Source organism: Eleutherodactylus coqui, chromosome 4 (assembly GCF_035609145.1).
Source record: "Eleutherodactylus coqui strain aEleCoq1 chromosome 4, aEleCoq1.hap1, whole genome shotgun sequence".
Classification (NCBI taxonomy): Eukaryota; Metazoa; Chordata; class Amphibia; order Anura; family Eleutherodactylidae; genus Eleutherodactylus; species Eleutherodactylus coqui.
Genome location: NC_089840.1, coordinates 273361091 through 273374107, shown reverse-complemented (window position 1 = coordinate 273374107; position 13017 = coordinate 273361091). Strand labels below are relative to the sequence as shown.

The window sequence follows — 13017 nt, the reverse complement described above, 5'->3', positions numbered from 1 at the left end:
ACGCGTTTCGGTTCACAGAACCTTGCTCATCTCAGACTGACATACTACTAAGTATGTCAGTCTGAGGTGAGCAAGGTTCTGTGAACCGAAACGCGTACTCTGTCTGTTATGAGCACAAAATTATTGGAATAAAAGCAAGGTTTTTTCACGATACCTGGATTCCTGCATATAAGATATGTGTTTCAAATCAAAGCCAAAGTAGCCGGATGGCAACGTGAAGGTATGTGAGTACATCTGCTTACGGGACCAAAGCTGCAGCACAAGATAACAAGGTGGGACAGTTTACTTTTTTATCTCACCTTTGGACAGGTCCACCAGGTGTGTACAGTAGAACCTAATTCAGCGCATCCCCAAAAGCAGGATGATGAGCTGCTCAGGCTTAATTTGCTAATAATTTCAGAAACCATATAGGACCTGTGGAGAACCTTAATTGAGGTCTCTGCCAATGTCACCTGGTGACTGCCTTTGATGTAAATGTGCAACAATGATACCAACGAGGTAGCGAGAGACAGATGTTAAGGTCTCGTTCCCATCTTATCATATACGGAAGTTTGCCATCTAGGGAAGGTTGATTCATGGTTGCATAAAGGTAGAAGATAGTCCCCGGCTACAGTGGAGTCCAAAGACACAACCTTTTGAACGTGGAGTTATTGGATGTAGTAGTCGTCGTAGGCAGCAGTGATCTGACAAAACTGTATATCTGGTGAAGTTCGAGCCATCTATTGTCAGGGACATCATATTTCTTCATAATCTGGGGAATACTAAGCAGCTTTTGGAATTGTAAGAAATGGTTTAGGAGTACTATATCCCTATTCTTCCACCAGCGGAAGGTCTTCTGCTGGGTACTCAGGGGGAAGCCCTGATTAGGGATAATAGGCCATAGTGGAGTTTGAGTATAATGTCTCTTAGTAGGTCTGGGTTGCTAGGTCTGCTTAGGGCTCGGTGAATACAGATGATACGCCAGTTTTCTTGTGAGACTTGTGGTAGCAGCGCAAAGAACAGATTGATTGCAGCTTTGCGGAATTTAGTAACTGCCTCTGGCAAGCCTCTGATTTGGATGTTAGCTCGTCTGCTTCTATTTTCAAAGTCTTCACATTTTAATTCCAAAGCTTCTATCTGCTTAGAGAAATCCTCACCCTTAGCTCGTTCTTGGTCAAGGGCATCTATGATGATATCTGTCTTGCGCTCCAGTTCTGTAGTGCATTGTCCTAGGTCGTGTATCTGATCCTTGATGTCTCGTAGAGCTGATTGCAGTTCTTCTTTTTATTAGGTGTTGTATACGGAGAAAGAGCACCGTAATGGGGACAGACAGTGGGAAGTCATCTGTTTTTGACGGTGGTGGGGCAGATTGATCTCCTATTATTGGTGACGTTGGATTGTCCATGGCCATGGCTTGCTTCTCTGGCCTCTCCGGTTCGGAGGGGGTAGGTTGAAAGCTTGAGAATAGTTCTGGAAGTGTGCTCTGGGATGTAGAAGGTCGTGATTTATCCTGCTTGCTATTTTTCTTTGACATAGTGGTGTGACATCAGTCCAGCTTCCACTGAAATGACCAGGACGGGAGTGGAGCACAGATCTGGGATGAGAGTAAAACATTGTGTCCGTGTATGCGCCCTTCCGACTTGGCGGGGGGACCTAGTTGGTCTGCTGCATAGGTCTAGGGCATGTGGGTAAGGTCAGTCAGAAAGCACAGGGTTTTGAGCAGGGTTCTACTAATGGTGAGCTTTTTCCAAGACCCTGTTTGCATAAATTACTGTATAAGATCTGTAGGCTGTATATAAGGTGTGAGATTGTCAATTATCGGAGTGGTAGCTGCAGTTTCAGGTTACGCCACCAGGTGTCAGCAGAGCTCTGGAGAAATTTTGATTGCAGCTGTAGTTTCTTGAAGAGAGATGGTGCGGGATTTCTGACAGTCCCTTTGGCCCAGGACGGGGCAGAGCCCAACTGTTTGTGAGGTGAGTACTTAAGCTGACCCCTCTTTGCAGCTCTTTTTCCCCCTTTCTCCCTGCTTTGTGTCTGGGTTTGGCTTAGCAGGGGGACTTGGGAGGTTTGCAGGACTCACCCCCTCAGGCACTGTAACGGGATGTTGCAGCTGGGTTCCCTGCCGTGCTGTGTTGTCCTCTGTTGGAGTATGGGAGCCCGCATGTCATCTAGTGAGGTCTCGGGTCCGGCTGAGGATATGGCCTCCAGGCTGGTCGGCCAGTCCCCCCGCAATCTAGGCCATGATTTCGGCAAATCTAGGCCCCGAGTCCCCTCCGACCCTCGATCCTCAGGGGTATGTGGTGTTTGGGCCTGCTCTGCCTTCCAAGACTGCTCCAGGGACTCTAGGGAGCTGGTGATCTTTTCCTCAGCCCTCCCGCCGGCAGGAGCCAAGCACCTTAGGCTGCAACTCTGGTGCTTGGCCACCGCTACACTTCTGGATACACCGCCGCCATCAGCTGGATTCACCGCCGCAGCCTCCTCTCCTGCAGCATGTTGGGCCTCCTATAGGAGCCTGCTGGGTGGTCTCCTAGACTGTCCGGTGGGAGATGAGCAAGGCTAAGGCTCTGAGGCAGGCCACGCAACCCCCGGTGGTCCTCGGGGGGAAGTTCACCCGCACCCCGGTGCACTGTACATAGTATGTAAGGCCGAAGGCCGAATGAAGACATTGTCCATCTAGTCCAGCCTGTCTATCCTACTGTGTGTTGATCCAGAGGAAGGCAAAAAACCCCAGGGCCAGAAGCCAATTAGCCCTTTTGGGGGAAAAATTCCTTCCCGACTCCCTAATGGCAATCAGACTGTTCCCTGGATCAACCCCTAATAGTTCCTACCTGCCTGTATACCAGGATTGACCCTTAACCTAATATTTATATCCTGTAATATACTTCTTCTCCAGAAAGACATCAAGTCCCCTTTTAAACTCCTCTATCGATTTTGCCATCACCACTTCCTCCGGTAGAGAGTTCCACAGTCTAACTGCTCTTACAGTAAAGAACCCCTTTCTATGTTGGTGATGAAACCTACTTTCCTCTAATCGTAGCGGATGTCCTCTTGTTACCGTCGTGGTCCTGGGTGTAAACAGATCGCGGGAGAGATCCATGTGTTGTCCCCTCATGTACTTATACATGGTTATTTGGTCGCCTCTTAACCTTCTTTTTTCTAGAGTAAATAGTCCCAATTTGGATAGCCTCTGTGGGTATTCCAGTCCCGTCATTCCATGTATTAGTTTAGTTGCCCTTCTTTGAACCCCTTCAAGCACTTTGACATCTTTCCTGAGCACCGGTGTCCAGAATTGTACGCAGTATTCCATGTGAGGCCTGACAAGTGCCTTATATAATGGAAGGATGATGTTCTCGTCCTTCGCCCCTATACCTCTTTTAATGCACCCCAAGACTTTATTTGCCTTTGCAGCAGCTGACTGGCATTGGTTACTCCAGTTTAGTCTATTATCCACTAATACCCCTAGATCCTTTTCCATATCACTTTTCCCCAGCGGTACCCCATTAAGTGAATATTTGTGACATCCGTTCCTCTTGCCCATGTGCATAGTCTTACATTTTTCAACATTGAACTTCATTTGCCATTTTTCTGCCCAAGACCCCATCTTATCCAGGTCCGTTTGTAGCCGCACATTGTCCTCCGTTGCATTAATTATATTGTATAATTTTGTGTCATCTGCAAATATTGATATTTTGCTGTGCAGCCCCTCTATCAGGTCATTAATAAATATGTTGAACAGAGTGGGGCCTAATACTGAACCCTGTGGCACCCCGCTAGCGACTGTGGTCCAATCAGAGTACGAACCATTTATTACCACCCTCTGCTTTCTATCGTTGAGCCAATTTTTTACCCACTTACACACGTTTTCACCCAGTCCGAGCTGCCTCATTTTGTATATTAGCCTATTATGTGGCACGGTGTCAAAGGCTTTAGAGAAGTCCAGATATACAAGATCAATAGATTCTCCCTGGTCCAGCTTAGAGCTTACTTCATTGTAGAAACTGATCAGATTTGTCTGACATGAGCGACCCTTCATGAATCCATGCTGGTGAGGAGTTATTCCCTTAATCTCCTTGAGGTACTCATCGATGGCGTCTCTCAGAATCCCCTCGAAAATTTTTCCCGTTACTGAAGTGAGACTTACTGGCCTGTAGTTACCAGGCTCACTTTTGCTCCCTTTTTTGTAAATTGGAACCACGTTGGCAATGCGCCAGTCCAATGGTACTACTCCGGTCTTGATAGTGTCTAGAAATATTAGGTATAGCGGCCTAGCTATCTCGTCACTTAGTTCCTTTAGTATCCTTGGGTGTAATCCATCTGGGCCCGGTAATTTATCAATTTTAGTTTTCTTTAGACGCTTCCGCACCTCCTCCTGCGTTAGGTATGAGATATTTTGTAAGGGGTTCGTTTTATTCCCCTGCATCTCGTGTGGCATTTCCTTTTCTTTGGTGAACACACTTGAGAAGAAGCTGTTTAGTAGATTTGCTTTCCCTTCGTCATCATCAATGATTTCTCCTGCATTGTTTTTTAAAGGGCCAGCGCTCTCCCTGCAAATCCTTTTGCTGTTTATGTAGTTGAAAAATAGCTTCGGGTTGTTTCTGCTCTCTTTTGCGATCCGTCTTTCTGCTTCCTCCTTGGCAGTTTTGATCGTATCTTTGCATATTTTGTTTTTTTCCCTGTATGATTTTAGCGCTTCTTCGCTGCCTTCTTGCTTTAGTAGTTTGAACGCTTTCTTCTTTTCGTTTATTGCCCCTCGTACAGTCTTGTCGAGCCACATTGGTTTCCTTTTAGTTGAGTTTCTTTTATTTTTAAAGGGAATGAACTGCTCACATGAGGTGATTAGGATCCTTTTGAACTTTTCCCATTTTTCCTCCGTACTGATATTTTTGAGGATGTTGTCCCAATTAATGTTACCGATAGCAGTTCTAAGCTCATCAAATTTTGCTTTACTAAAATTTAGTTTCTTTGTCTCACCCTGATAAGGCTTCCTATTGATTGACAGTTGGAAGTTGATTATATTGTGGTCGCTGTTCCCCAAGTGCCCCTCAACCTGTACCCCCTTTATTCGGTCCGGTTTGTTAGTTAGCACTAGGTCCAGAATGGCCCTCCCTCTTGTTGGTTCCTGCACAAGTTGGTTCAGGTAATTGTCTTTAATTACTCTCAAGAACTTATCACCCCTGTGAGATTTGCAGGTTTCGTTCTCCCATGTTATATCTGGGTAATTAAAGTCCCCCATGATAATTACTTCGTTTCGTTTTGACACCTCTTCTATCTGCCTTAGTAGTAGGTCTTCAGTTTCTTCTATTGCTTTTGGTGGTCGATAGAAGACCCCTATCAGGATTTTGTTATTTTTTCCTCCCTGTATTTCTACCCACAGAGATTCCACCTGTTCGTCTCCTACCCCTATATCCTCCCGTAGCCTCGGCTTCAAGTTCGATTTAACGTACAGACATACCCCTCCCCCTTTCTGGTTCCTTCGGTCTCTTCTGAAGAGATTGTACCCCTGCAAATTCACCGCCCAATCGCACTTATCATCAAGCCATGTTTCAGTAATTCCGACTATGTCATAACTTTCATCAGTCATTCTTGCTTCAAGCTCGCCCACTTTACCGATCAGACTTCGTGCATTCGTGGTCATACAATTTATATCATTTTTTTTGTTTTTTAAATTTGTTTTGTTGCTATTCGTACTTATGGCTGATCTATCAGTTCCAACTGTACTAACCCCACCCCCTGCTCGTCCCCCATTCCCTTTGCTTGGACCCAGATCGCTAATTACACTGGCTACCCCACTATTTCTCATTTTGCCCTCCCCCCCAGTCCCTAGTTTAAACACTCCTCCAGCCTTCTAGCCATCTTTTCCCCCAGCACAGCTGCACCCTCCCCATTTAGATGCAGCCCGTCCCTACGGTAGAGCCTGTAGCCGACCGCAAAGTCAGCCCAGTTCTCCAGGAACCCAAATCCCTCCTTCTTACACCAACTCTGGAGCCACTTGTTTACCTCCCTAAGATCCTGCTGCCTTTCTAGTGTGGCTTTAGGTACAGGTAGTATTTCCGAGAAAACTACCCTGGAGGTCCTTGCCCTGAGCTTGGACCCTAAGTCCCTGAAATCATTTTTGAGGGCCCTCCATTGACCTCTAACTTGTTCATTGGTGCCAACGTGCACCATGACTGCTGGATCCTCGCCAGCCCCTCCCAGTAATCTGTCAATCCGATCCGCGATGTGTCGAACTCGAGCGCCAGGAAGACAACACACCGTTCGACGATCCCGGTCTTTATGGCAGATTGCCCTCTCTGTCCCCCTAATAATTGAGTCCCCCACCACTAGAACCTGTCTAGCCTGCCCTGCGCTCCCCGTCCCCGTCTCACTGGAGCAGTCATCCCCCTGGCGTTCAGAGGGCGTGTCGTGCTGCAGCGGTGCTGGCTCTGTAATGGCATCCCCCTCATCTGCCAATCGTGCAAACTTGTTGGGTTGTGCCAGTTCAGGACTAGCCTCCCTGGTTCTCTTCCCTCTATCCCTCCTTCTTTCTGTCACCCAGCTGACTGCCTGCTCCCCCTGCACTTCCGTACTACCGTCCGCCCCCGCCTCTGCCCCAGCGAGTGCCTGCTCAGTGAGCACCAAACTCCTTTCCATGATGTCAATGGCTCTCAGTGTTGCCAGTTGCCCATTTAGATCCAGAATTTGGGCTTCTAAATGTTCGACGTGCACGCATCTTGCGCAACAGTATGCACCCTCGATCGGCTGATCAAGGACCGCATACATTGCACAAGTAGCACACTGGATGACATTGCCAGGCATGGAGCTCATCCTAATGGGGATCTACAATTTACTTGTGGAAGTAGTGAAGATAGACTTGTTCACACTCCGCTCACGCGCTGCTGCAACCGCTCAACCGCTGACCTGCTGCTGCAACCGCTGACCCGCTGCTGCAACCGCTGACCCGCTGCTGCAACCTCACACCCTGCTGCAACCGCTCACCCGCTGCCGCTGACCCGCTGCCGCAACCGCTGACCCGCTGCCGCAACCGCTGACCCGCTGCCGCAACCGCTGACCCGCTGCCGCAACCCCTCACCCGCTGCCGCAACCCCTCACCCGCTGCCGCAACCCCTCACCCGCTGCCGCAACCCCTCACCCGCTGCACCCGCTACTGCGACCACTCACCCGCTGCTGCGACCACTCAACTGCTCACACTCTGCTGCAACCGCTCACTCGCTGCCGCTCTCGCGCAAACGCTTACCCGCTGACACGCGCTCACAAAAATTTTTTTTTTTTTTTTTTTCTTTCCCCCTCTCACAAACACTTAGACCCCCAGACACACACACACACTGAAGACACAACTAACCAGATACACAGAAGACACAACTAACCAGATACACAGAAGACACACAGCTCACAAACACACACAGAGGTAGATACTTATCAGCACACTCTGCCCTCCTGTCTCAGTTGCTTCGTTCTGGTCCCCTCCGCTACTGCCGGTCTCTGATTGCTGCCCCCGCACCTGCACCTGCTTCTGCTCCGGCGGCCGCTCACTCCACCTGTCACTCTGCCCTCCTGCTGCTGCTCCGAGACCCGCTGCTGCTCCGCTCCGCTCCGCTTCTGCACTCCTCCTGCCGGCTCCTGTCACCTTGGGGCGCCGGTATCGGCTGGTCCGTTGTCTCCCTCAGACCCCCCGCTCGTGCCTCTGCCTCGGCGCGCTGCTACTGGCGTCTGACGTCACTTCCGGTCCACAATAGTGAGTCTAGTGAGTTTCTGCTCCTAGTCATCTGTACGTCTCTGGGGAATGTAGAGAGGGCTTTTGGCAGTGGAGTGTTCGCTATTTTAAGCCGAAAACAGGGCTTCCACATTTTGGCGGAGCTCGAGCCTCGTGTGTCTTCCCCAAATTGCTATATTTAAATACACTTGCTTTGAGTTATGAAGCCTTCCTGCACTTATATAGAGGTTCCTATTGGATATTCAAAAATTTTTCTCTAAATTTAGGGGTGTCTTTTTGGAAATCACCATCACCCAAGAAGTGAACTAAACGTTTTAAGTCTGTATTCACGTTTTGTCCCCTCTGTGTTCATGATTCTGTGACTTCTGGGTGTAGAGGTCTTTCCAGTTTGTTCTGGCCTGACTGCTTGTGCTTGCACCTGGTAAGTTCCCTTCCATTTCTTAATGCTACTTTGATATTTTTTAATCTGTTCAAGCGCTGTTCTTACACTATTATCCAGAAAAAGGGGAGGATTTTCCTTATTCAGAGAGAACTTACTCATGTCTCAGATATCTGGGTTCGGGAGGTCATCTCTTTGAGCTATGCCATGGAGTTTTCCACCCACCCCCACGATGGCTTTTTCAGTTCCAGAATTCTGATTTGTCCTTCAAAGGCCAACACTTTGGCTTATGTGATACACACACTCTCATCTCAGGGTGTAATTGTCTTTGTTTTCCACTTAAAACAATACAGGAGGTTTTATTCCAATCTCTTTATGTTACCAAAGGAGGACGGCACTGTCCAACGCGTTCTGTATCTGAAGAGGTTAAATCAAAATGTCAAGATTTAACACTTCTTTTGGGAGTCATTGAGATCTGTCATTATGTCCATAGAACCAGGGGAGTTTCTGTCATCCACCAAAATCAAAGATACATGTATTTATATCCCCAATGTCCAGCACATCAGTGATTCACCCAGTGATGAGTGGGTGGTTTATAAAAAAAATGGAGGTTGCACTTACTTGGATGCGGAGTTTGCAGGCACCAGCAAGCTTCTAGATTTGCTTATAAAGTAAGCATGGTAGCATATGGGGGCTTTATATCTCTATGTTCAATGCTTGAAAAATGAGGTGAATCTGTTTATAAGCCCTCCAAAACACGTTGCACTTCTCTGTGATTCCTGTACTGTTTGTTCTTTTGTCCATGGAATGAAAATGAGGTGTTCCTACTCTCCCCAGAAACCTGAATAATGTGTGATACTTTCTTCTTAAAGCTCCTGTGCTCTGTAACCTTACTAGCTGTATGAGCCGTGGATAAGATCAGCAGCTGAGAGCTCCAGCTGTATGTACTAAATTACCGTCACCGCACGGGAGAAAACTGCACGTAAATACTCAGTTTCAATGGAGAAATGAAAAATACAAAAAATAAGCTTATTGGCTAAAAACATCGGTCTATTGAGATGTTTGTCAGTAGATTAGGTGCTCCACAAATTACTGTGAATGGGAAAACCCCTTAAAGTTTGAATTTTAATACAAGCCTTCGAATTTGTATGAATATTTTATATACAAATGTCATTCAACTATCAGTAAGACACACTGTCAGACAGGGAAAATAAACAGATCTGCGCTCTTAGAGTATGTGTAGAAGCCACCAAAATCAGTGTAAGCAAAGTGACAAGTTGACACTTACTCTGAAGGAGGGGGGGGGGGGGTGCCAGGCAGAAGCCCCCTCCAGATTCACCCCATAAAACTTTGAATCCAAATGCTCCGGATAGTTTTCCTTAGATCTTTTATTACAAAAACAGGTAGTGTAATCACAGGCAACGCGTTTCGGTGCTGACCTGGTTGGATTTAACTAGCAGTATAATTGTAATGTTATATTCAAAAATCTTAAAATCTATTTTATTCTTGGTAGATGTCGACACCAGGAGCTCAGAGGGACATCTGATATCAACAGATTGTAAAGTGGAAGATCCTGGTATCATACAAGATACATATGAAGAGCCTGCTATTATCTTAAATATATCCTCAGCCCTTCACAGCAAAGATCTATCCTCTGATCCTTCTAAACAGGTTCAATCTTCTGATTCATTACAGAATGTTAAACAAAATACAATTTTCAGAACAGATGTTGAACATCAAAGAGTTCACACAGGGGAGAAGTCATACTCATGTACTGAATGTGGGAAATGTTTTAACCATAAATCAGTTCTTGTTAAACATCAGAGAACTCACACAGGGGAGAAGCCATATCCGTGTTCTGAATGTGGGAAACCTTTTAGCCGAAAAGCACATCTTGTGTTACATCAGAGAATTCACACAGGGCAAAAGCCGTATGCATGTTCTGAATGTGGGAAATGTTTTAACCAAAAAATACATCTTCTGTTACATCAGAGAATTCACACAGGGGAGGAGCCATATTCTTGTTCTGAATGTGGGAAATGTTTTAAGCAGAAAGCACATCTTGTGTTTCATCAGAGAATTAACACAGGGGACAAGCCATATTCATGCTCTGAATGTGGGAAATCTTTCACACATAAATGTGTTCTAATTAAACATGAGAAAATTCACACAGAGAAGAAGCCAATGTCATGTTTGGAATGTGGCAAATGTTTTAAACAGAAATCATATCTTGCGGTACATCAGAGAACTCACACAGGGGAGAAACCATATTCATGTTCTGAATGTGGAAAGTCTTTCACACATAAATCTGTTCTTATTAAACATGGGAAAGTTCACACAGAAGAGAAGCCAATGCCATGTTCGGAATGTGGGAAATGTTTTAAGCAGAAATCATATCTTGCTGTACATCAGAGAAGTCACACAGGAGAGAAACCATATTCATGTTCTGAATGTGGGAAACATTTTAACCAAAAATCAAATCTTGTGTTACATCAGAAAATACACACAAGGGAGAAGCCATTGCTATGTTCAGAATGTGGAATATGCTTTAACTATAAATTAGATCTTGTTAAACACCAGAGTTATCACACAGAAAAAAAGCCATATTCATGTTCTGATTGTGGGAAATGTTTTAAGCTGAAATCATATCTTTCTATACATCAGAAGATTCACACAGGGGCAAAACCTTATTCATGTTCTGAATGTGGAAAATCTTTCACACGTAGATCTGTTCTTATTACACATGAAAGAATTCACACAGGAGAGAAGCCATTTTCATGTTTAGATTGTGGAAAATGTTTCAGCTTGAAATCATATCTTGATGTGCATCAGAGAATTCACACAGGGGAAAAGCCATTTTCATGTTCAGAATGTGGGAAATGTTTTGCACAGAAAACAACTCTCGTTACTCATCAGAGAATTCACACGGGGGAAAAGCCATTTTCATGTTCAGAATGTGGGAAATGCTTTAAGAATAAATCGCATCTTGCTTCACATCAAAGAACTCACACGGGGGAGAAACTATAAATGCCCTGAACGTGGGAAATGTTTACAGCTAAATATAACCCTCTTAGACATCAAAAAAGTCAAACCTTTTTCATATCCTGAATATTGGGAATATTTTACTTGAAAGTCAAATCAAAAAAACTCACATTAGAAAAACCATATTAATGTTTTGAATTTGGAAAATGCTGCACTCACAGATGTCATGTTGTTAAACATCAAATGATTTATCAGGGTAGAAGCCATTTTCCTTTTATATTTTTTTAAAGTGATAGATTTTTTTTTCTGGTATTATTTAATATAAAAAGTCAAAGCAAAGTCACATGTATTACAAGATGATTAAGAAATATATGCAACTGCCAACTAATGTCTGTTATCTAAAAATCATATAGAACCCAGATGGCACATCTATATACCAACCCTGTGTATTGATTATTTCACATTAATGTATATAATTGTCTCAAAACTTGTTACCAATGACTAATAAATGTGTAAAACCTTACATGCTTGTGTTCTATAAATGGTAAGCTATCACCTCAGACCTCTGGAGATGAGAGGGGGCAGGGAGGTGTTATGTGTAGAAATAGTGAGGAGAGAACTACACCGAGGATCCGAACTTTGTGGAACTAGTTGGGACACATTCTGGTTTTCAAAAGATAATTTCATTGGAGATAATCAAATCAAACATATTATAGCACTGAGACCGACTACAGAGTCTCCCCTCAATCCATCTCATCACTGTAGTTATGTGTATCACAATATATGGGTCTGATGTTTACACTGATGCTCATCAGGAGGAGCCATCACTCATACCCCAGGGGTAGCTGTGCTGGAGCGCGACCACCTTACAAAGAAGATTTACTCAGTCCAGAAGATACAAATTCTGGGCCGAGACCATTGTAGCAGCACAAATTCAGCACCCATCTTCTGTTATCAATGACATTGTGATGTATGAACTCCACCGAGCCTAAAAAGTCCTAAAAGTATGAAGAAACTGATCGAGTTCATTCTTCAATAAGACTCCACAAACAGTGAGTGTCACACCATGACACAACACTGAACAACTATATTCCATGTCTTGCAGGACAAGGATATACAGAAGCTTAGAGAGACCGAGAAAAGGAGAAAAAAATGTCCAATGTGCCTAAAGCGGTTAGATATAACGTACACTAAACTACTCTATGTGTCATGTATGTCCAAAATTTTGCAGGAGGAAAATACATCAATAATGATGGATATTCACACCATAGTGCAAGAGGAAGTCCATTCTTCCTTATCCAGTCTCCAACCAGGCTCCTTCGCATCTGCAAGAAGGACAGTTCTTGCGGCATCGGACTCAGAATCCGAGATAGGGGACAACCTTTCTATGGGGGGATTGAGTGAGGGAATACAGGAGGAGAACAAGTACTTATTCTCCTCTGCTGACATGGACCAGCTCCTTAAAGCAGTACATAAAGCTATGCAAGTAGAGGAGGAGACGCAACACCCTTGTTCCATTTAGGATGAAATGTTCGCTGGTCTCATAACATGGCGCAAATTAGTGTTTCCAGTAAAAGCAACGCTGATATGCCTAATTCTAAATGAATGGCAGTATGTGGAACATAGTCCGATGGTATCAAAGGACTTTAAGGAGAGACTCCTGTTTTCCGAAGATGACATAGCAACCTTTAATGAGGTCCCCAAAGTGGACGCTGCTATTTCAAAGGTTACCAGGAAGTCTGGATTACCCTTTGAGGATGTTTCCCACCTAAGGGATCCCATGGACGGCAAGGTCGATGCTGTAATACGTAAGGCCTGGGCTGCTTTGACCCTTACCAACAAATCCAACATCACTGCCACTTCTGTAGCTAGGTCAATGTCCATATGGCTTGACCAGCTTTCCACACTGCTAGAACACAAGGCCATAGGAAAAGAGCTTGCTAATTGTCTCCCTCTGCTGCAGATG

General features: G+C 45.0%; 1 protein-coding gene across 2 annotated transcripts in view; it reads left to right on the top strand.

Moving 5' to 3' along the window:
• The window catches only part of LOC136624344 (zinc finger protein 665-like), a 30250-nt gene extending 18634 nt beyond the window's left edge, over positions 1–11616 (top strand). For both annotated transcript variants that reach the window (XM_066598279.1, XM_066598280.1), the window contains one exon: positions 9583–11616. In XM_066598279.1, coding sequence (XP_066454376.1) covers positions 9583–11096 — 1514 coding nt within the window. In that variant the 3' untranslated portion in view covers positions 11097–11616. The remainder of the gene's footprint in view (positions 1–9582) is intronic.
• Positions 11617–13017: the final 1401 nt, after the last annotated feature.